This window comes from Oncorhynchus nerka, linkage group LG15, assembly GCF_034236695.1.
Source record: "Oncorhynchus nerka isolate Pitt River linkage group LG15, Oner_Uvic_2.0, whole genome shotgun sequence".
NCBI lineage: Eukaryota > Metazoa > Chordata > Actinopteri > Salmoniformes > Salmonidae > Oncorhynchus > Oncorhynchus nerka.
In genome coordinates this window covers 76,398,270-76,422,015 of record NC_088410.1, presented here as the reverse complement: position 1 = coordinate 76,422,015, position 23,746 = coordinate 76,398,270, and the positions used below count along the sequence as shown (strand labels likewise).

At 42.9% G+C, this 23,746-nt stretch overlaps 1 protein-coding gene across 1 annotated transcript in view; it reads left to right on the top strand.

Annotated features, from left to right (window-relative positions):
• Positions 1-4,380: 4,380 nt before the first annotated feature.
• Positions 4,381-23,746, top strand: part of LOC115143319 (A disintegrin and metalloproteinase with thrombospondin motifs 9-like) — a 44,349-nt gene continuing 24,983 nt past the window's right edge. The window contains exons 1-16 of the mRNA XM_029683600.2: positions 4,381-4,724; positions 4,989-5,386; positions 7,679-7,841; positions 14,163-14,458; positions 15,018-15,101; positions 15,227-15,351; positions 16,403-16,443; positions 16,637-16,742; positions 16,963-17,109; positions 17,521-17,662; positions 18,065-18,169; positions 19,301-19,446; positions 19,609-19,790; positions 20,077-20,213; positions 20,825-20,942; positions 21,514-21,609. Of these exons, the coding sequence (XP_029539460.1) occupies positions 4,625-4,724; positions 4,989-5,386; positions 7,679-7,841; positions 14,163-14,458; positions 15,018-15,101; positions 15,227-15,351; positions 16,403-16,443; positions 16,637-16,742; positions 16,963-17,109; positions 17,521-17,662; positions 18,065-18,169; positions 19,301-19,446; positions 19,609-19,790; positions 20,077-20,213; positions 20,825-20,942; positions 21,514-21,609 (2,386 nt within the window). The 5' untranslated portion in view covers positions 4,381-4,624. The remainder of the gene's footprint in view (positions 4,725-4,988; positions 5,387-7,678; positions 7,842-14,162; positions 14,459-15,017; positions 15,102-15,226; positions 15,352-16,402; positions 16,444-16,636; positions 16,743-16,962; positions 17,110-17,520; positions 17,663-18,064; positions 18,170-19,300; positions 19,447-19,608; positions 19,791-20,076; positions 20,214-20,824; positions 20,943-21,513; positions 21,610-23,746) is intronic.

The following is a 23,746-nucleotide window of genomic DNA, read 5'->3' as shown; positions in this document are numbered from 1 at the left end:
CACACTGAAATCCTTTCAAGAGCTCTGCAGTGAATTCGATGTGCCAAGATCCCAGTTTTTTTTTTAAATATCTTCAAATTAGACATGTAATTTCCTCATTTACCTCCAAGAGGAGGTTTAGAACTCAGTTGAATGAAGTTGAAACCCTTCTTGTCACAGCACAATCCATTAAAGGCAAAATATCTTACATCTATAGACTCATTTCTGAGAAAGGAAGCTCCTCCTTTACTCCTTTGAAAATAATCTGGGAAAAGGACCTTGGTCTGACTATCAGTGATGAGTTATGGGCGGAGGTTTGCGACAGGGTATACTGCTCTACCAATGTAAAAATGAAAGAATCTAATTACAAATTTTTGTACAAATTTTATTATACTCCTTTGAGACTCCATAGAATGAAAACAGATATGTCTCCTAACTGTAAAAGATGTCAATCTGAAAGTGGAACCTATATGCATGTATTTTGGAGCTGTAGAGAGATTGCCAGATTCTGGCAATCTGTACATACTGCGGCACAGAAAATACTGGAGGTACAGTTTGATATGACCCCGTGTATCTATCTTCTTAATGCCCAGCAGGACTTTGTTCTTGATCCTGACAGAGAAAATTTGCTTATGACTATTACATACTTTGCTAAGAAATGCATTCTTCTATTGTGGGCCTCTAATACCCCTCCTACATTTAAAATGTGGATTGACCAGATTGTTGACTTTCTTCCTCTTGAAAAGCTCACTTATGACCTCCACAAGAGACAGCCCAAGTTTGATAGACTCTGGTCTCCACTATTCAACTATATTTCAAACTGGACAGAGTGAACGGGGTGACTAGGGAAATGCGCAGATACATGTTGTGTAAGGCACTGTAAAACCTAAAAACGAATTATTGGCCCGTCGTCTCAGCGAATGCTTGAAATAGCTGATAAGAACCTTGATAGTGCTGCTGCAAGTGTTATATGTTTTTAAAAAAAAATTTATTTAGTTTTTGAGTACGTGTGTGTATGTATGTATGTGTGTGTGTGTGTGTGTCTGTCTGTCTGTCTGTCTGTCTGTCTGTCTGTCTGTCTGTCTGTCTGTATGTATGTATGTATGTGTATGTATGTATGTACGTATGTATGTATATATGTATGTGTATATATATATGCACCAAGGAAAATAAATAGATTAAGAAAAATAAATGTTTTTATTTGACTTTATCATTCATTTTAATTGTATTTTAATTTTTTTTTTTTTCAAATGTATTATTATTTTTTGACTTTTATTTTTTTAAAGCCTGTCACATCTGTGAATGTGGAATGTGTTTTGTTGGTTGATTGAAAAACAAGAACTTAATAAAACTTTAAATTGAAAAAAAAAAAATCTGTCGTTAACAACAGCAAAAAAAGAAACGTCCTCTCACTGTCAACTGCATTTATTTCCAGCAAACTTAACATATGTAAATATTTGTATGAACATAACAAGATCCAACAACTGAGACATAACCTGAACAAGTTCCACAGACATGTGACTAACAGAAATTGAATAATGTGTCCCTGAACAAAGGGGGGGAGGGTCAAAACAAAAGTAACAGTCAGTATCTGGTGTGGCCACCAGCTGTATTAAGTACTGCAGTGCATCTCTTCCTCATGGACAGCACCAGATTTGCCAGTTCTTGCTGTGAGATGTTACCCCACTCTTCCACCAAGGCACCTGCAAGTTCCCAGACATTTCTGGGTGGAATGACCCTAGCCCTCACCCGCCGATCCAACAAGTCCCAGATGTGCTCAATGGGATTGAAATCCGCTCTTCACTGGCCATGGCAGAACACTGACATTCCTGTCTAGCAGGAAATCATGCACAGGACGAGCAGTATGGCTGGTGGTATTGTCATGCTGGAGGGTCATATCAGGATGAGCCTGCAGGAAGGGTACCACATGAGGAACGGGGATGTGTTCCCTGTAACGCACAGAGGTGAGATTGCCTGCAATAGCAACAAGCTCAGTCCGATGATGCTGTGACACACAGCCCCAGACCATGACGGACCCTCCACCTCCAAATCGATCCCGCTCCATGGTACAGACTTGGTCAGACTTTGGTGTAATGCTCATTCCTTCGACGATAAACGCAAATCCGACCATCAACCCTGGTGAGACAAAACCGTGACTCGTCAGTGAAGAGCACTTTTTGCCAGTCCTGTCTGGTTCAGCGACGGTGGGTTTGTTCCCATAGGTGATGTTGTTGCCAGTGATGTCTGGTAAGGACCTGCCTTACAACAGGCCTACAAGCCCTCAGTCCAGCCTTTCTCAGCCTATTTTGCAGACAGTCTGAGCACTGATGGAGGGATTGTGCATCCCGCAGGTGTGATGTTCGGATGTATCGATCCTGTGCAGGTGTTGTTACACGTGGTCTGCCACTGCGAGGACGATCAGCTGTCCGTCCTGTCTTCCTGTAGCGCTGTCTTAAGCGTCTCACAGTACGGACATTGTAATTTATTGCCCTGGCCACATCTGCGGTCCTCATGCCTCCTTGCAGCATGCCTAAGGCATGTTCACGCAGATGAGCAGGGACACTGGGCATCTTTCTTTTGGAGTTTTTCAGAGTCAGTAGAATGGTCTCCTTAGGGTCCTTAAGTTTTCATAACTGTGACCTTAATTGCCTGTTAGCTGTTAGTGTCTTAATGACCGTTCCTCAGGTGCATGTTCATTAATTGTTTATGATTCATTGAACAAGCATGGGAAACAGTGTTTAAATCATTTACAATGAATCTGTGAAACTATTTGGATTTTTACGAATTATCTTTGAAAGAAAGTGTCCTGAAAAAGAGACGTTTCTTTTTTTTCTGAGTTTATGTACATGTAAAGGACTTTGGTCCCAGATTGGCTTAACAAAGCATGTATCTAATGTATCTATAGTATCTGATGATGGAAGTTGAGATCTATTGAGTCAGATTATTAAACAGATTTTGTCATCATTTAGAAGACAACAAGTAATGATTTATAAAATGAATCAATATAGGCTTGAACTTGTACAAGCTAGTTGGCTATCATAATTTTGTTTGCCTGTTTTCAATCTAAAAATCCCTTGCTATAATGTGTGTTTTTCTGAGCCTACCACATCCATTTCCTATGGGGCTATTGTTTTAGGTTGTAACGTTCGTCTGAAGAAGTAGACCAAGGTGCAGCGTGGTAAGTGTTCATGATCTTTAATACTCAGAACACCAAACATAAACAACAAAAGGAATAATGAATGTCACGTTCTGCCGGCTTCACAGAGCTAACAAAAAACAAGATCCCACAACATAGGTGGGAAAACAGGCTACCTAAGTATGATTCCCAATCAGAGACAACGATAGACAGCTGCATCTGATTGGGAACCACACTCGGCCAAACCCAAAGAAATACAAAACATAGAATGCCCACCCCACATCACACCCTGACCTCACCAAATAGAGAAATAAAATGGCTCTCTAAGGTCAGGGTGTGACATAGGTGGGCACCTGCAAACCATGTTAATGGTTCTAATGGTCATTTGTGTTGATTGTACCAAAGAAATGAGCTGTAACGTCCCACCTGCTAATATTTATCACTACGTAAGGTCTCTGAGGAGGAGACCAGTGAAATGCGTACTTCTAGCCCTGGTTTGTGTTGTAACAAGGATATTTAGACTAGTTTTAATCTCAAGAATATGACTGCCTGGTGAAAACGTATTTCTTCATATCCTATTTTATTGACAGAGCCTTCTAGGCTACTTATCTTTCACGTATGATAATGTTGAAGAACAAACTGTGTCTTTGCATAATATGATGATGTCTATGTGTGTGTGTGTGTGTGTGTGTGTGTGTGAGAGAGAGAGAGAGAGTTGGGGAAGACATTTAAAGAACTTACTTTCAATTCTAAATGTAAAGATCCCCAATCCTCATTTGTGAAGACACAGTGAGTGAGGTAGAATCTGTAGAATAGCCCGAGTAGGCTTCATGTGGAGTAGCTTGAAGCCCTTTGAGCTTAACTGCGGTGTCTATACAAAGGACCCGATGTAGGCTAATGTCAGGAGGAGGATGTAGCCTAATAAAGTGACTATCATTAACAGTCAATTATGCCATTATAATGTATTTTTAACTCGAATGTTGACATTTCTCATTGCTTATCCAGCTACTACCTTCATGGTTTCTTCATGGAGAACTGCAACACCACCGCCAGCAATCATAATTGAAGATGTTTCTCAAGTAATTGCAGTGATACCGCAATAATAAGTCAATTATGTCTGTCAAGTCACTCTCTAAGAAACGGGAGTGGCTTGGTTGAGGGGCGTGCTCCAGTAATGTAGCCTACCTTTTCACTAAACCCGCCCCAACATCGGCAGTCTGGTGCCTGCAGTGTAGCCCACCATAGTTGTCTGTCTGTAGCCTACAACCGGCCCCTCTCTCTGCAGTATGCATGTTCGCCAGGGGATCCGCGAACCGCTCACGACCCAACGCACGTTACCGGTGAGAAACCCCCCAGCATCCAAGAGTCAATCATAATCGATTTGGATGTGGCAGATGCACAAGCACTTGAGAGTTGGAATACGTTGGAAAGCCCGAGTGACCGGAGCAGCTGTGTGCAAGAGGAATACTTGTATTCGGGGGTGCTGCTCTCTACTTAACGTGGACAATCATGCATGTTCTGTTTTGGGGACTAGGGTTTCTGCTATTTCTCCCTGACGGTTTGAATGTAGTGTTATCAACGGAGAAATCGCTATTGAATTCAAGAAAAGGTAAAGTATTTCGACCTGCCCCCAAAACATGTTTACCCTGTGATGTGTTATTTTGTAACCGGCAGATGGAGAATGAATGACTTTTTTCAGGATCAGCAAAGCACATGACTTAATACATGTATAATGGTCTTATGTTTCTTGAAGGGCTTCATTTCACAGGGCAAACGTAATTAACTCATATAACATTATTATTAGTATTGTTATTATTATTATTTATTATCATTGCTTATGCTATAGCCGTTATACCATGGATTTCTTCACCAGCTAAAGTGTCCGAGCAGCTTGGCGCATACGAGATTGTAACTCCGGCGCGAGTGATTGAAGCCGGTGACAATTTTCCCACGAGTGTGCACTTCAAAAGGAAACGGAGGAGTGTGCACGATATCCATGGCAACTCCTCTGATCAATGGGACTCTCGAACAATCCATTACAAAATATCTGCTTTCGGACAGAGCTATCACCTCAACCTGACACTCGAGTCCGGATTTATTGCTCCGCTATACACTGTGACAGTACTAGGAGCACTTACCGATAGTAACATCACGGATTTCACACCGGGGGTGGAGGCGGAGGAGGATACGGAGTATCAGCATTGCTTCTATAAAGGACATGTGAATGCTCAAACGGAGCACACCGCAGTCATCAGTCTCTGCTCTGGATTGGTGAGTCCAAGCACTTTGAGTTGCCCTCCCTTGATACAGTGTGCTATAATGTTTCTCTAGTCTGCACTATGATAGGCGCACATGTTGTATGACTAGATATGATACTGTAATGCCAATTGTTTACTATGCAGCTGTTCACATAATAATACTATGGCAACATGATAACATTTCCCTGGCAGCGGAGTGCATTTCTACTTCTGCACAAAGCGTGCCTGTCCAGCTTTGTGGATTTGTGTTCAACATGCAATTGGTGACTGTTAGTAAGAATAAGGCATTATGTTAGCTCTTGTATCCCTGACAATCTAAAACGAGCTGCATAGATAAATAACGTCGAGCATAGAAGTCCTCTCTCTTGTGTTCATCCACTGCATCCATCATTCACCCTGCATGCATGCTCCTCCGGTCGCTGGTGACGTCCTACGCACAATAGTGAAGAGGGAGCGCCAGGGGTGCTGATGTCATCACGATTCAGTCCGACTCCGAACATAAACTCCATGCATGCATGACGTTGTGGAGTCGAAGCAGTGGTGGAAAAAGTACCCATTTGTCATACTTGAGTAAAAGTAAAGTTACCTTCATAGAAAATTACTCAAGTAAAAATTAAAGTGACCCAGTAATATACAAATTGAGTAAAAGTCTAAAAGGCCATCATTATAAATACAAATTTGTTCTTAACTGATTTGCCTAGTTACATAAAGGCTGATTAAAAATTATATATATTGGTTTTAAGTATACCTAAGTATCAAAAGTAAATGTAATTGCCCAAATATACTTAAGTACAAAAGTAAAAGTATACATTATTCAAAATTCCTTATATTAAGCAAACCAGAAGGCACCATTTTATTTTTGTATTTAATTACCAACAAAGCATGCATGTTTAGTGAGTCTGCCAGATCAGAGGCAGTAGGGATGACCAGGGATGTTTTCTTGATAAGTGCGTGTATTGGACAATTTTTCTGTCCTGCTAAGCATTCAAAATGTAATGAGTACTTTTGGGTGTCAGGGGAAAATACATGGAGTAAAAGGTACAGAATTTTCTTTAGGAATGTAGTGAAGTAAAAGTAGTCAAAAATATAAATAGTAAAGTAAAGTACAAATACCGCCCAAAACGACTTAAGTAGTACTTTAAAGTATTTTTACTTAAGTACTTTACACCACTGAGGAGAAGTCCCCTTGGGATACTTACAGATTGATAACAGTTATTAACTAACTGCCTGATGTGAACATCATTGAGGTCATCACAAATCAAAGAAATGGGGCTTGCCTGCACCGTAGGCCTAGTTGGTATGCTTGTGGATATCATTTCACATTGAAAGAAAGCTAAGTTAATGTTGGTCTGGGTGTGATTCAAGCCAATAAAATGCACTGTTAAAAGGTGAAAATGATGAAGCATTTATAGTCTATTAATTCATACATCCAAGTCTTGTAAGTTGCTCTGGACCTAGTCACAGGGAAACAGTCAGAAGTAGATATATGCACACTGATCAATTATGAATCATATCCACTTACCATGAATAAACCACTTTCTCATTTCAATTCCACTTTGCATTTTAATATTACATGAGTCATCATCATCCGTCATAATGAGAGTGGCTCCCACAACTACATCAATACTTAGTGTTGTCGTTATACAGTATCTTGTTTGCATGTGAGCACAATGGTGAATATTCCCGATGGTCATTACATTTAGCATAACTACAGTATATTTATGAGATTCCCTTTTCCCTAATTTGAGGTGGTTTCAATCTCATACATAAACAATGAAATGCATTTTCATGGAGAATAAGGTTCACTCTGGGCCACCCTATTGGTTGGTAGCATTACCCAGTGCAGCATTGTCCAACTCAATCTAAATTAGAAATGAGTGCTGTTTCCACATTGCTTAGCTCTGTACTTTGCTTGTCTGGTGTATCTTTGACCTCCAAGTTCGCTAGTAGTGCAGCCTGTGCTTTGTAAAATGCAACAAGGCTTCCACCAAGTCTACCAACTGTGCCAAGAAACAAACCAAAATAGTTGCATTGTTTTCTGATAGGGAAAAGGAGAAGAATGAGGCCTATGATGCCTATCTTTTTCAGGGACCATTTTACTAATATGCATGCAAATACATGAATTTCAACACATTCTCATCAAATGAATAGCTTTGTAAAAAAAAAGCCTAGCCAATGGGGCCCTGGCAAGGAGCATTTCAACTAATCTTTGCTTTGGACTGTGTCCATGCAGTACGAATCCACGCTCCAATGTTACTGCAGTTATTTCAAACAATTCTGATTCCTCCTTTTTTATCCCCCTCAGCTTGGCACTTTCAGGTCACCAGAAGGGGAGTTTTTTGTGGAGCCCCTTCACAGCTACAATGGAGAACACTATGAAGAAGAACACACCAAACCTCATATTGTGTACAGGAAGAAGGCCTCCAAGAAAGAGGCAGCCAGGGAGGACACTGCTTGTGACACATCAGGTACAATGAAATGAGATGAGAGATGCAATGGAGATTTTTGTTCTGATGCTTTTTTTTTAGAGAGAGAGCGCGAGAGAGCTGAGTCAATTTCATTACGTAAGCCATTTGATCAGCTGACAGACTCAACCTTCACCTGGTGTCTGATGGCTCTGAGTGGAGAGGAGAAGAGAGAGGATGGGACTCCCTATTTAGAGCTGCTAAATGTGTAAACAAATGTGTATGTGTGTGTGTCTCAGTCTGCCTGATAACACACCCCTCGTTATCCAGACTAACAAGTTCACACAGACATAAGCAAGGAAGGATAATCATTGTCTCTCAATTACAGTATTATATCCCAAAACTATGATTTGCAATAGGAACTTATTATAGTCACTTTACAATTACAGTCATGACCAATGACCATACTACTGTGCTTGTTTAGACTTTGGTGTAAAGCAGTGGCATCATTTTGCTCATAGAACTGAGGAAACACAGTAAAAACTGTTTGAAGTTGTGAATGAATGTTGTAAATCAAATCAAATCAAATCTTATTGGTCACATGCAGATGTTATTGTGAGTGTAGTGAAATGCTTATGCTTCTAGATCCGACAGTGCAGCAGGTAAAATCTAACAATTCCACAACAAAACCTAATATCTAAAAAATTACACAACAAAACCTAATACACACAATCTAGTAAAGAAATGGGATAAGAATATGTAAGTATAAAATATATGGATGAGCAGTGACAGAGCGGCAATAGATAGTAAAGAATAGATAGTGAAGGATACAGTATACATTATATACATATGAGATGAGTAATGCGAGATATGTAAACATTATTAAAGTGGCATTATTAATGTGACTAGTGTTCCATTTATTAACGTGGCCAATGATATCAAGTCTGTAGGCAGGCAGCCGCCTGTCTGTGCTACTGGTGACTGTTTAACAATCTGATGGCCTTGAGACGGAAGATGTTTATCTCTCTGTCCCAGCTTTGATGCACTTGTACTGACCTCACCTTCTGGATGGAAACGGGGTGAACAGGCAGTGGCTCGGGTGGTTATTGTCCTTGATGATCTTTTTTGCCTTTCTGTGACATCGGGTGTTGTAGGTGTCCTGAAGGGCAGGTAGTTTGCCCCCGGTGATGCGTTGTGCAGACCGCACCACCCTCTGGAGAGCCAATGCGGTTGTGGTCGGTGCAGTTGCCGTACCAGGCGGTGATACAGCCCGACAGAATGCTCTCAATTGTGCACCTGTATAAGATAGTGAGGGTTTTCAGGTGACAAGCCACATTTTTTCAGCCTCCTGAGGTTGAAGAGGCACTGTTGCACCTTCTTCACCACACTGTCTGTGTGTGGACCATTTCAGTTTGTTGGTGATATGTACACCGAGGAACTTAAAACTTTACAACTTCTCCACTGCTGTCCCGTCGATGTGGATAGAGGGGTGCTCCCTTTGCTGTTTCCTGAAGTCCACGATCATCTCTTTTGTTTTGCTGCTATTGAGTGAGAAGTTATTTTCCTGACACCACACTCCAAGGGCCCTCACCTCCTTCCTGTAGGCTGTCTTGTCATTGTTGGTAATCAAGCGTACCACTGGTGTGTCGTCTGCAAACTTGATGATTGAGTTAGAGGCGTGCATGGCCATGCAGTCATGGGTGAACAGGGAGTACAGGAGGGGGCTGAGAACGCACCCTTGTGGGGCCCCAGTGTTGAGGATCAGCGGAGTGGAGATGTTGCTTCCTACCTTCACCACCTGGGGGTGGCCCGTCAGGAAGTCCAGGACCCAGTTGCACAGGGCGGGGTCAAGACCCAGGGTCTCAAGCTTAATGATGAGTTTGGAGGGTACTATGGTGTTGAATGCTGAGCTGTAGTCAATGAACAGCATTCTTACATAGGTATTCCTCTTGTCCAGATGGGATAGGGCAGTGTGCAGTGTGATGGCGATTGCATCGTCTGTGGACCTAATGGGGTGGTAAGCAAATTGAAGTGGGTCTAGGGTATCAGGTAGGGTGGAGGTGATATGATCCTTGACTAGTCTCTCAAAGCACTTCATGATGACAGAAGTGAGTGCTACGGGGCATTGTCATTTAGTTCAGTTACCTTAGCTTTCTTGGGAACAGGAACAACGGTGGCCATCTTGAAGCATGTGGGGACAGCAGACTGGGATAGGGATTGATTGAATATGTCCGGAAACACACCAGCCAGCTGGTCTGCACATGCTCTGAGGACGCGGCTAAACATGCCGTCTGAGCTGGCAACCTTGCGAGGGTTAACATGTTTAAATGTTTTGCTCACATCGACCACGGAGAAGGAGAGCCCACAGTCTTTGGCAGCGGACCGCGTCAGTGGCACTGCATTGTCCTCAATGCACGAAAATACGTTTGACATTTTTCTGGATGCAAGACGTCGATGTCCGCGATGGTGCTGGTTTTCTTTTTGTAATCCGTGATTTTCTGTAGACCCTGCCACATACGTCTCGTGTTTGAGCCGTTGAATTGTGACTCCACTTTGTCTCTATACAATTTGCTTGTTTGATTGCCTTACGGAGGAAATAACTACACTGTTTGTATTCTGCCTTATTTCCAGTCGCCTTGCCGTGATTAAATGCGGTGGTACGTGCTTCCAGTTTTGCGCGAATTCAATCCACGGTTTTAAGTCACAGTGGGTACAACAGCTCCTATACACTTCCTTATAAACTCCCTCACCGAGGCAGCGTATACGTCAATGTTATTATCTGAGGCTACCTGGAACATATCCCAGTCGACGTGATCGAAGCAATCTTGAAGCGTGGAATCCGATTGATCAGAACAGCGTTGGATAGACCTAAACACAGGCGCTTCCTGTTTTAGTTTCTACCTATAGGAGGGGAGCAACAAGATGGAGTCATGGTCAGATTTGCCAAAATGAGGGTGGGGGAGGGCCTTGTATGCATTGTGGAAGTTAGAGTAGCAATGGTCAAGCGTGTTACTCGCTGGTGTACAGCAATCGATATGCTGATAGAATTTAGGTAGCCTTGTCTCAAATTAGCTTTGTTAAAATCCCCAGCTACAATAAATGCAGCCTCAGGATATATGGTTCCCAGTTTGCATAAAGTCCAGTGAAGTTCCTTCATGGGCAGATATAAGAAGTTATGAGTGGTTCTTTAGCGACTGACATACAGTATCTGAAAGACAATGTAACTGTAACCAGTCATTCTTATGATCTCACCATCCTTCAGTCAAACACATTGTGGCACAGCAATTTCACATGAACAACTGATTACACAGAGTTGTATGCAGATGCTATGCACAACACAAAGCAGTATGTCCAAAAAGTCAGAGGTTAATCAAGTTTTCAAGTGCAAAGGGCAGGATATTGATGCATTTTACGTCTAATTACCTGTAACTGGGTACTTTTTCACCTCATGCACAGGACAACCATTTTGGAAGTTCTTCCTAGTATCGCCGAATCTCAGTTTATTCCTACAAGTTCCTGTTGACTCTTGTACTTCCTGTGATCATTTGATAAGAAAACACGATAGGCACACTACCATGAAGACACTGTGTAAATTGTATTGTAGGAAAGTGATGCCAACTTCAAACATTTAAGTTTGATTTACTATGAAAATAAATCTGAAGGATGTTGAGTAATATGCAAGACATTTCACTGCTCATAGGTGTGTGTGTGTGTGTGTGTGTGTGTGTGTGTGTGTGTGTGTGTGTGTGTGTGTGTGTGTGTGTTACATCTCAGATTTTATGACCTGAAAATTAATTTTAGTTCATATATGTTTTTGAAAAAGTGGGGATGAAAACAGTGGCTTGCGAAAGTATTTACCCCCCCTGGCATTTTAAACATTTTGTTGCCTTACAACCTGGAATTAAAATAGATTTTTTTTGGGAGGGTTTGTATCATTTGATTTACACAACATGCCTACCATTTTGACGATGTAACATGTTTTTTTATTGTGAAACAAACAAGAAATAAGACAAAAAAATGAAAACTTGAGCGTGCATAACTATTCACCCCCTCCCAAAGTCAATACTTTGTAGAGCCACCTTTTGCAGCAATTACAGCTGCAAATCTCTTGGGGTATGTCTCTATAAGCTTGGCACATCTAGCCACTGGGATTTTTGCCCATTCTTCAAGGCAAAACTGCTCCAGCTCCTTCAAGTTAGATGGGTTCCGCTGGTGTACAGCAATCTTTAAGTCATACCACAGATTCTCAATTGGATTGAGGTCTGGGCTATGACTAGGCCATTCCAAGACATTTAAATGTTTCCCCTTAAACCACTCAAGTGTTGCTTTAGCAGTATGCTTAGGGTCATTGTCCTGCTGGAAGGTGAACCTCCGTCCCAGTCTCAAATCTCTGGAAGACTGAAACAGATTTCACTCAAGAATTTCCCTGTATTTAGCACCATCCATCATTCCTTAAATTCTGACCAGTTTCCCCTGTCCCTGCTGATGGTGTTCTCGGGGTGATGAGAGGTGTTGGGTTTGCGCCAGACATAATGTTTTCCTTGATGGCCAAAAAGCTTCATTTTAGTATCATCTGACCAGAGTACCTTCTTCCATATGTTTGGGGAGTCTCCCACATGCCTTTTGGCGAATTTATTTGTTTTCTGGCCACTCTCCTGTAAAGCCCAGCTCTGTGGAGTGTACTGATTAAAATGGTCCTATGGACAGATACTCCAATCTCCCCTGTGGAGCCTTGCAGCTCCTTCAGGGTTATCTTTGGTCTCCTTGTTGCCTCTGATCAATACCCTTCTTGCCTGGTCTGTGAGTTTTGGTAGGTTTGTTGTGGTGCCATATTCTTTAAAAATGTTTAAAATGGATTTAATGGTGCTCTTGGGATGTTCAGAGTTTCTGATATTTTTTTTATAACCCAACCCTGGTCTGTACTACTCCACAACTTTGTCCCTGGCCTGTTTGGAGAGCTCCTTGGTCTTAATGGTGCTGCTTGCTTGGTGGTGTCCCTTGCTTAGTGATGTTGCAGACTCTGGGGCCTTTCAGAACAGGTGTATTAGTATACTGAGATCATGTGACAGATCATGTGACACTGATTGCACACAGGTGGACTTTATTTAACTAATTATGTGACTTCTGAAGGTCATTGGTTGCACCAGATCTTATTTATGGGCTTCAATGCAAAGGGGGTGAATACATATGCACCCACCACTTTTCCGGGGGGGTTTAATTCTTTTTTTTTTCTCATTTCACTTAACCAATTTGGACTATTTTGTGTATGTCCATTACATGAAATTCAAATAAAAATCCATTTAAATTACAGGTTGTAATACAACAAAATAGGAAAAACTTCAAGGGGGATGAATACTTTTGCAAGGCACTGTATAAGACATTGTGCAAGCTTTTACAAAGACCCTTTGTAGCTCTGGATTTTCAAAAAGGTTATATCTTTCAGTCTGATAAGAATCATGGGTAGCAGAAACAGCTAAACTTTTGTGCTAGACTGGGTCGAAAAGGAGAGTGGAGTGGTATTTGTGCTACTCCATTACATTTGGTTGTCATGTCAAGATTAAAATCATACTCAGAAGTCACCCTGAGTCATCCTTGGTGCTCCTCCTTGAGATCTTGGAGCGTTGCTCCATCTTTGGTGCTTGGCCAAGTGCCAGACTTACCTAAAGTGAATGCAACCCACCCCCTCATCTCTCCTCCTCTCCTCTCCTCCCCACTCCTTCTCTCTCCAGGCCCATGGCCCTCAAACACATTTGTTTTGTCTCATTCATTCAGCAATAATATACAAACAGCAGTAGCATATTCACTTTGTATGCATTCACAAGCATCCCCTGGCAGTAGCAGAAAAACTGTGCTTTCAAGTAGGCTTGAGCGGTATACTCTATATACTGTATATCGGGGGTACTTTGATATACTGACGTTATTGTTTTCAATACCGTCAAAACAATTTATTTAAAAATCAAAAATGTATTGTGGCCATAAAAAGCTCTGGGAATGCGTGCTACTCCACTGCTTAAGTTAACTATCTAAGATTTGCCAAATAAATTATCTCCTGCTCAGGGCTCCAGCTATGCATTTGGTTTGCTAACTTGCTAGTTAAGTGGCTAGCTTGTCAGATCAAGCTTGTATGAAGATCCCTGCTGCTAACATTTTTTTGGTGCGTCAAAACAAATTACGCTTGGAAAGAAATACCGCCCCTTGTGTGCACTGCCGTTAATACAGTAGAGCTCAGTATGGGACAGGAACGGATACCACTGAACCCTACTTTCTAGGAAGAGAATGACAGTTTATTGTCTGATAAATGCAATAGTCTGTCATACAAGCTTGTAGAATAAGCTTGTGTTTTATATTGAGAGTATTATTTTCATCTGACCATCTATTTTCCAGGACATAAACACAGACACAAGAGGAACAGGGACAAGGTGAGGAGACGTCCGATTGCCAACAGCAGCGACATGCTGAATGACCTGGAGAGCCTCTCTGCCAATCCCCTCTCCAGATCAGAAAGAGAGAGCAGCAGACGGCCGGCTAATGAAAGCGGCGGTGACTCAGGACCTCACAGGAGATCAAAGCGCTTCCTCTCCTATCCCCGCTTTGTAGAAGTCATGGTGGTGGCAGACAGCAAGATGGTGGAACATCACGGGAGCAACCTTCAGCACTACATTCTCACGTTAATGTCCATCGTAAGTTCTGCTCAGTTAACCACCCTCCCAATGGCCAGCCAGCCTTTTTGATTGTAGGGGAGTGTGGCTGTATTCTGTTGTGTCCCAGGCCATGGGCAGCAGGCGGAGGGCTCAGAGGGTAAGGCCCATGGCAGGAGTAAACAAACATGTTCGAACGGTCAGGAGAGGGGCAGCATGAGGTTTACCTGTCTGACAGCTTTGATGAAAGTGAAAAAATAAGCTCAGGTATGTCACATAGACGGAATATTCCTGGCCACTTCATATAAAGGCCTCCTCAGGAGTCTATGGCTGAGAACCTAGGGGGTAGCTAGCCTGGCCTATCTTCTGATCTTGGCAGTCTGCATTCGCTACAGGATCTGAGTGCAGCCATAATACACCTCTAAAACAAGACAACCGAGACCAGGTTTTCTTCCCCTTAAAACTGCATGTTGATTTTGAATGTCTGAACCACTGATTGAGTACACTCCTAAAGGGTTTGATGAATGTTGGATAATGAAATGTATTAGATGTAAAAAAAAAAAAAACGGTAGATTTTTCTGTCTATAATCTTTTCCTTCAGGTGTCTTCCATCTACAAGGATCCTAGCATTGGAAATCTCATTAACATTGTGATTGTGAAGTTAGTCATAATCAACAATGAGCTGGTAAGATTACAACACTAACTCTAATCCTAATCCTTTTCAGAGAAATACAATGCATTGCAGTCATTCATCAGCCCCAGAAGCACAATACAGTACTGTAAACCTCTCCCTTGTTCTCTCTACTGTAGGATGGCCCTACCATTTCCTTCAATGCACAGACCACTTTAAAGAACTTCTGTATCTGGCAACAGAGGCAAAATCACCAAGATGAGAACCATCACTCCCACCACGACACAGCCATTCTCATCACCAGGTACACTGTCACTGCTACCACGACACAGCCATTCTCATCACCAGGTACACTGTCACTGCTACCACAACACAGCCATTCTCATCACCAGGTACACTGTCACAGCTACCACAACACAGCCATTCTCATCACCAGGTACACTGTCACTGCTACCACGACACAGCCATTCTCATCACCAGGTACACTGTCACTGCTACCACGACACAGCCATTCTCATCACCAGGTACACTGTCACTGCTACCACGACACAGCCATTCTCATCACCAGGTACACTGTCACTGCTACCACAACACAGCCATTCTCATCACCAGGTACACTGTCACAGCTACCACGACACAGCCATTCTCATCACCAGGTACACTGTCACTGCTACCACGACACAGCCATTCTCATCACCAGGTACACTGTCACTGCTACCACGACACAGCCATTCTCATCACCAGGTACACTGTCACTGCTACCACGACACAGCCATTCTCATCACCAGGTACACTGTCACTGCTACCACAACACAGCCATTCTCATCACCAGGTACACTGTCACAGCTACCACGACACAGCCATTCTCATCACCAGGTACACTGTCACTGCTACCACGACACAGCCATTCTCATCACCAGATACACTGTCACTGCTACCACTACACAGCCATTCTCATCACTAGGTACACTGTCACAGCTACCACGACATAGCCATTCTCATATCCAGGTACACTGTCACTGCTACCACGACACAGCCATTATCATCACCAGATACACTGTCACTGCTACCACGACACAGCCATTCTCATCACCAGATACACTGTCACTGCTACCACTACACAGCCATTCTCAACACCAGGTATGCTGTAACTGCTACCGCGACACAGCCATTCTCATCACCATCTCTCGGGGTAACGGCTAAAGTGTTGTGTTGACAGTCCTAGCTTCGAGCCACGGTTGGGGCTACCCCCAGAAGTCCCTGTAATATGTTGTATTTTATTTATTCTCTGGTGTGCAATGGGATTCTGGGGTGTGAAACCAGTGACATAACTTCCATCTGTGTGTTCTTCACAGGCAGGACATCTGTCGAGCGCGGGACAAGTGTGACACATTAGGTAAGAGGAGCTCTCTAGACACATGCAATATAGACTGCAACATAACGTTTGATTGGTGACAGTTTCATCATAATATTGATGTATTTATTATATGATGCTGCTTTTTAGGGTGCTAATGACAATGTAATGATGATGAAGGTGATGACATTGCTCTAATAACAAATATGATGATGATTATACTCTTGGTTTGCAGGGCTTGCAGAGCTGGGTACAGTGTGTGATCCATACAGAAGTTGCAGTATTAGTGAGGACAATGGACTCAGCACTGCGTTTACCATCGCCCATGAACTGGGCCATGTGTGAGTACACTGGCCCCGGCACAGACCAGCTGCTAATGTTAACCCCAACCAGCTCAGTCAGTTAACCCTCTGTGTTATCAATCTGCTGCCTAAAGGATGAGGTTTAGTAGTTAGCTTAGCAATCAGCCAAACATGTAGGTTTATTGATGGTGGGTTAGAGGGTTAGACCTGTGTGTTGTGGTGAATACATGTTCTCAATTGTGGTTTGGCCCCCTGACAGATTCAACATGCCCCATGATGACAGCAACAAGTGCAAAGAGGAGGGGGTTAAAATACAGCAGCATGTGATGGCACCCACACTCAACCACTACACTAACCCCTGGATGTGGTCCAAGTGTAGCAGGAAATACATCACAGAGTTCCTTGAGTATGTAAAGGACATTGTTTTCTAGTATAGACATTCATGTCATTATGGAGAAGTGTTATTGTCGATAGCGTTAGTAGCACCAGGCTCTTATCGCAGTAAGGGTTAAATGACCAGTTAACTATTCAATCAAAACTGGTATCTGGACATTTCTGGGTTAAAGGGAAACAATATTACTTCTGTGTTGTGAGTGTATGTTTGGAATTTGTAATACTTCCAGATATGTTTGTTTGTAGAGCGCCAGGTATTGTTTTCATAGCAATAGCCTTGTAGTACTGTACATACATTACAGTAGTGGTTCTGTTATTGTACAGAATGCTGCCTGTCCACCTGTACTGAGTGTGTTTTCTGTCTGCTTGTGTCTTTGTTTTTTTTGTTTTTTGTTTAAGTCATTTTATTTTTATTTCTTAATAGCACAGGGTATGGAGAGTGCTTACTTGATGAGCCCATTTCTAGGCCATACAGTCTGTCACAGCAGCTGCCTGGACGGATATACAATGTCAATAAACAATGTGAATTGATATTTGGGCCGGGGACACAGGTGTGCCCATATATGGTAAGAGAATGCACCATGCGAAATTAAAATGTCATGTTTTGTACGTTGGTCTGTCAAAGACGAGAAAGTACCCAGACACTCAGTTCACTGTCTAGTCCTACATTACTGTAGTCTATGGCTCCAGACATTCTATACCAGAGTCACCTTAATCTGTTATGTAATATCCAATTGCTGTCCCAGTTGGCTCTCAGCTAGGCCTTCTGCATGTGTTACATATTTTGTTTACATGCTACACCTCCTGTGAAGCCCTGCAAGCCACTTGGCTTGATGTTTCTCAGGGATTAGTTTCAGGTTTTGTTTAAAGGTAACACACCTTGTAAGAGATACAAGAGTATACAGCACGGTGTCTGTGTTTGTGGATGGGGCTGAGGCAGGGGAATGGTAACAGTGTGTGTTCTCCAGGTCCAGTGCCGCAGGCTGTGGTGCACCAGCCCAGAGGGGGCCCAGAGGGGCTGCAGGACCCAACACATGCCCTGGGCCGACGGAACAGAGTGCTCTCCAGGAAAGGTAAGTAGCAGAGAGATCTACCACAGTATATAGGGATCTGACAGGGAGAAGGAAGAAACTGGACAGATTGTGATAATTGGAGAGGGTGAGATAAAGAGAAAGATCAAATTAAAAGTGGGAAAATATGAGAGACTAGCACCAGATACTTATGTAGTGTGTACACAGAGAGAGAGAGAGAGAGAGAGAGATAATCAAATAGTTTAATTTGCCTGTGCATGAACATACAAACACACTCACATACACCCCAAGCCAGCTTAATCACTATGCTGGGGCATACTGGAAATGTTCAATGTTATGAACTGTCAAAAACACCCCATAAATAACCACAAAGGAAACTTTGATTTGAACTTTTTTTGTTTCTGCTGCTATTTGAATGATTCATGACTATAAAATCTGTTATTATTTAATCAAAAGCACACATTTCAAAATAAAACAACAAGTTCAGAGAAGCCTGCCACAAAATCAATCTACCAATGACAACTCGATATAAACTCATAATTGAACATGAGTGGGGCGCACGTGGTAGTTGCTCCAAATCCCTCATTTGTTCAAACATATTTGGAGCTTGGGTTAGGATGGATTTGTTTTCTCCAGAGCTGGTATTATTATGAGGCAGTAATAGGCTTATGGTAGAGCTGTGAATAGAGGCTTGGGGAGATTTCCCTATCCATTACTGGTTTAGTGTTGCTTCTAATTAGGCCCTCTTCCAAACTCTTCACTTCCTGGCTGTCTGTCTGACATAAAAGAGCTGAGGTCCCACAGCACACATGTTCAGAGCCTGCTCTGTTTACACATTTTATTCCTGCACACAAACCAACCAACCTGCTCAACCCTTCAACACTGAGGCTGCCGCCTTTTACAATGCAGTTGTTGTTGCCAACGAAAATGGATACTCCGCTATAACCTGAAACATATCTTCCCCTTTGAGTTCACTTACCCTCAGACAGACACATTTATAATGGATGTCTTTTTGGGTTCCGTCTTTTTCCATTCGTTTTGTAATTTTTCCCAGATTAACATCAAAGGAGGTTGTGAAGTACTTTCAGATAGATGTGTTGCCAGTGTGCGGGCTAAGGTTTCATTATCTCATGCTCTTCTTCTCCCCTCTTCTCTCTCTCTCTCTCTCCACAGCACTGTAAACATGGCCAGTGCATTACCAAAGAGCACGATCCCACGCCAGTGCAGGGGGCGTGGGGAGGCTGGTCTCCGTTTGGCTCCTGCTCGCGGACGTGTGGCGGGGGCATCAAAATCGCCGACCGGGAGTGCAACCAACCCATGTAAGCACAGCCTTTGTAGTCATGCACATCTACTGGACTGTGTCTCCCTTGGAGCTGCCGTGGTCAATGTACCATACCATCAAGGCTCCTTAAATTAATTATTTCCGTATCAATCCTAAAGTACAAGATTTGACTATGTATTTATTTACCACCTTCATCCAGGCCCAAGAACGGGGGGAAGTACTGTGTGGGGCGCAGGATGAAGTTCCGCTCATGTAACTCAGAGCCCTGCTCCAAGCAGAAGAGAGACTTCAGAGAGGAGCAGTGTGCAGCCTTTGACGGCCGGCACTTCAACATCAACGGTCTACCTCCTAATGTGCGCTGGGTACCCAAGTACAGCGGAAGTAAGAACATCTCTCTCTTGACACCTTCTAGTTTTTACATCTTTCTAACACAGAGAAAAATCTCTATATGCACTGGACTGTTTAGACCTTTAGAAATGTGCTGTAAGTAAACTCAGGCTTCCTGTAGATGTGCTCAAAGCACTCTGAGTGCTCAGTGAATCAATGTGATCCAGCTTGAGGACGCTAAGTAAACTTGTTAGAGCATCCATATGGTTGAATTCATTAGCCCCTTTAATGTGGTCAGTGGACTGTTTTCACCATTTCCCTTTCCTCTCCTGTTCTGTAGTTCAGATGAAGGATCGCTGTAAGCTGTTTTGCAGGGTGGCTGGCAGCACCGCCTACTATCAGCTCAGGGATCGGGTCATCGATGGCACGCCATGTGGCCCCGACACCAACGACATCTGTGTACAGGGCCTGTGCAGGGTGAGACTGACACACAGCCTTTAACAGCTTCAGTCTGACAGCTAACCTAATATACCATTCATAACAGTAATAAGATAATGACATTATTTTCAAATGTGAAGAATATTGATCACAGAGGTCGCTATTAGAGGGAACTTGAACTAAACCCAACTATATCAGAATAGAGTTTCACTTTGGTGCTGTTTACGATAGAGAATTCCTTTCAGATGTGTTACACTGATATGGACTTAACACACTTAACCGGGTTAGGTTCTGTGTATTAGGCAACTATTTTCTTAGGTCATATGGTTTTTATCCCTGCAGGCTAGCAGAGTGTTGCAGAGTACAGTACAGGATTTCATAAGAATGCCACTACTCTAGTTACATTATCTCACAAATACTAAAATCCTAGCTGCATCAATGTTTATCAATGAGAATCTGCCAAGCAAATTAAAGTGAGAGTGATGAGTTTTATGTTGTAGCACAAGTTGGATATTTATCCTTTCCTGTCCTATACCCCCCTTTCCCTCCCTCTCATCATCTGACTTCTCCTTTTCTTCCTCCTCCACTTCCTCCTCCACTTCCTTTTCCTCATTAACCACCTCTCCATTCTCCTTCTCATACCTGTGCAGCAAGCGGGATGTGACCATGTGTTGAATTCCAAGGCGAGGAGAGATAAGTGTGGTGTGTGTGGTGGTGACAACTCCTCGTGTAAGACCATGGCAGGCACCTTCAACATGGTGCGCTACGGTGAGCCTAGGGCCAGTCGTGGTATCCAAACTATGTATCATCACAATGGCTGAAAAGGGTCACTGAAAGCTTTTCATTAGCCCATTATACACTACTGTTCAAAAGTTTGGGGTCACTTAGAAATGTCCTTGTTTTTGAAAGAAAAGCACATTGTCCATTAAAATAACATACAATTGATCAGAAATACAGTGTAGACATTGTTAATGTTGTAAATGACTATTGTAGCTGGAAACGGCTGATTGTTAAAGGAATATCTAAAGAGGCGTACAGAGTCTCATTATCAGCAACCATCACTCCCGTGTTCCAATGGCACGCTGTGTTAGCTAATCCAAGTTTATCACTTGGATACAGCCCTTGGCCGTGGTATATTGGTCATATATCACAAACCCCTGACGTGCCTTATAGCAGTAAAAATAAATGTTTTGTCATACCCGTGGTATACGATCTGATATACCATGGCTGTCAGCCAATCAGCATTCAGGGCTCTAACCACCCAGTTTATATTCTCACCCACTAACTTAGTCATGTCCACTCAGAGACGTTGAGTTGTCTTCTGCTTGTTGTGCTGCAGGATACAACGAAGTGGTGAGAATACCCAGTGGTGCTACAAATATTGATGTTCGTCAACACAGCTACTCAGGGAAACCAGAAGACGATAACTACCTCGGTAAGACTCAGACTCACTATCAAGACACTTTTTTAGGGTCTTGTTGGCTGTTGAATTTAAACATGTCTACCTTTCAGAGGTGTCAAAAGGTTTAGTATTCTCTTCTTGAGCAGATATGAGATCAATGGCACCAGAAGGGATGGCTGCCGTTTTACGGGATCCTAAACAATTGTGCTATTTTTTATGTTTTTTCACGTTGTTTGTAACTTATTTTGTACATAACGTTTCTGCCACTGTCTCTTATGACCAAATAGAGATTCTGGTTATCAGAACAGAGATTACTCACCTCGAACTGGACAAAGATTTTTGCTTTAATGAGTCAGATGGGAAGGATCCAGGTGCCTGGTGAGAATTTGCCAGCGAGTGTGTAACCCGCCTCTACCCTCCATTATATTGGCGTGCAATCATTGGAGCATAAACTGGATGAGGTCCGTTCGAGGCTATCCTACCAATGGGACATTAAAAACTGTAATATCAGGCCTCCCGGGTGGCGCAGTGGTTAAGGGTGCTGTACTGCAGCGTCAGCTGCGCCACCAGAGACTCTGGGTTCGCGCCCAGGCCGGTAGGGAAATCCTTGTCTCATCGCGCAGCGACTCCTGTGGCGGGCCGGGCGCAGTGCGCGCTAACCAAGGTTGCCAGGTGCACAGTGTTTCCTCTGACACATTGGTGTGGCTGGCTTCCGGGTTGGATGGCGCTGTGTTAAGAAGCAGTGCGGCTTGGTTTGGTTGTGTATCGGAGGACTTTCAAAACCTTCGTCTCTCCTGAGGCCGTAGAGATGAGACAAGATAGTAGCTACTAAAAAACAATTGGATACCACGAAATTGGGGTAAAAAAAGGGGCAATATTTTTTTTTTTTACCCGGTAATCTTATGTTTCAATGAGTCGTGGCTGAACGACGACATGGATAATATACAGTTGGCTGGGTTTTCCATGCATCGGTAAGACGAGGGGTGGTGGTCTGTGTCCATTTGTCAATAACAGCTGGTGCGCAAAATCTAATATTAAATACGTCTCAAGGTTTTGCTCGCCTGAAGTAGATTACCGCATGATAAACTGAAGACCACAATATTTCCCTAGATAATTTGTATCTATATTTTTCATAGCTGTCTATTTACCACCACAAACCGATGCTGGCACTAAGACCACACTCAACAAGTTGTATAAGGCCATTAGCAAATAAGAAAATGCTCATCCATAGGGGGCGCTCCTAGCGGCCGGCGACTTTAATGCAGGAAAACTTAAATCCATTTACCTAAGTTCTACCAGCATGTATCATGTGCATCCAAAGAAAAAAAATCTACACTATCTTTACTGCTCACACAGATACGCGTTCAAGCAAAAACTAATGCAGGAATTACCAGTGACTCGCTCAATACGGAAGTGGTCAGATGATACAAATGCTAATCTAGAGGACAGCTTTCCTAGCACAGACAGGAATATGTTCTGGGATTCATCCGATGGCATTGAAGAGTATACCACATGAGTCACCAGCTTCATCAATATGTGTATCAATGACTTCGTCCCCACCATACGTACATACCCCAACCAGAAGCCATGGATTACAGGCAACATCCGCACTGAGCTAAAGTGTAGAGCTGCCGCTTTCAAGGAGCGGGACTCTAACTCGGACACTTATAAGTAATCCCTGTAATCAATACAGGACTAAGTTTGAATCCTACTACACCGGCAGGGCTTGTGAACTATTACGGACTACAAAGGGAAGTCCAGCCGCGAGTTGCCCAGTGACATGAGCCTACCAGACGAGCTAAATTACTTCTATGCACGCTTCGAGACAAGCAACACTGAAGCATGCATATGAGAGGACTAGTTTTTGCGGACGACTGTGTGATCACGCTCTCTGTAGCCCATGTGCATAATAACTTTAAACAGGTCAACATTCACAAGGCCACAAGGCCAGACGGATTACCAGGATATATGTACGCAGAGCATTCACTGATCAACTGGCAAGTGTCTTCACTGACATTTTCAACCTGTTCCTGGCTGAGTCTGTAATACCTACATGTTTCAAGCAGACCACTATAGTCCCTGTTCCCAAGAACACCAAGGTAACCTGCCTAAATGACTACTTACCTGTAGCACTCACGTCCGTAGCCATGAAGTGCTTTGAAAGACTGGG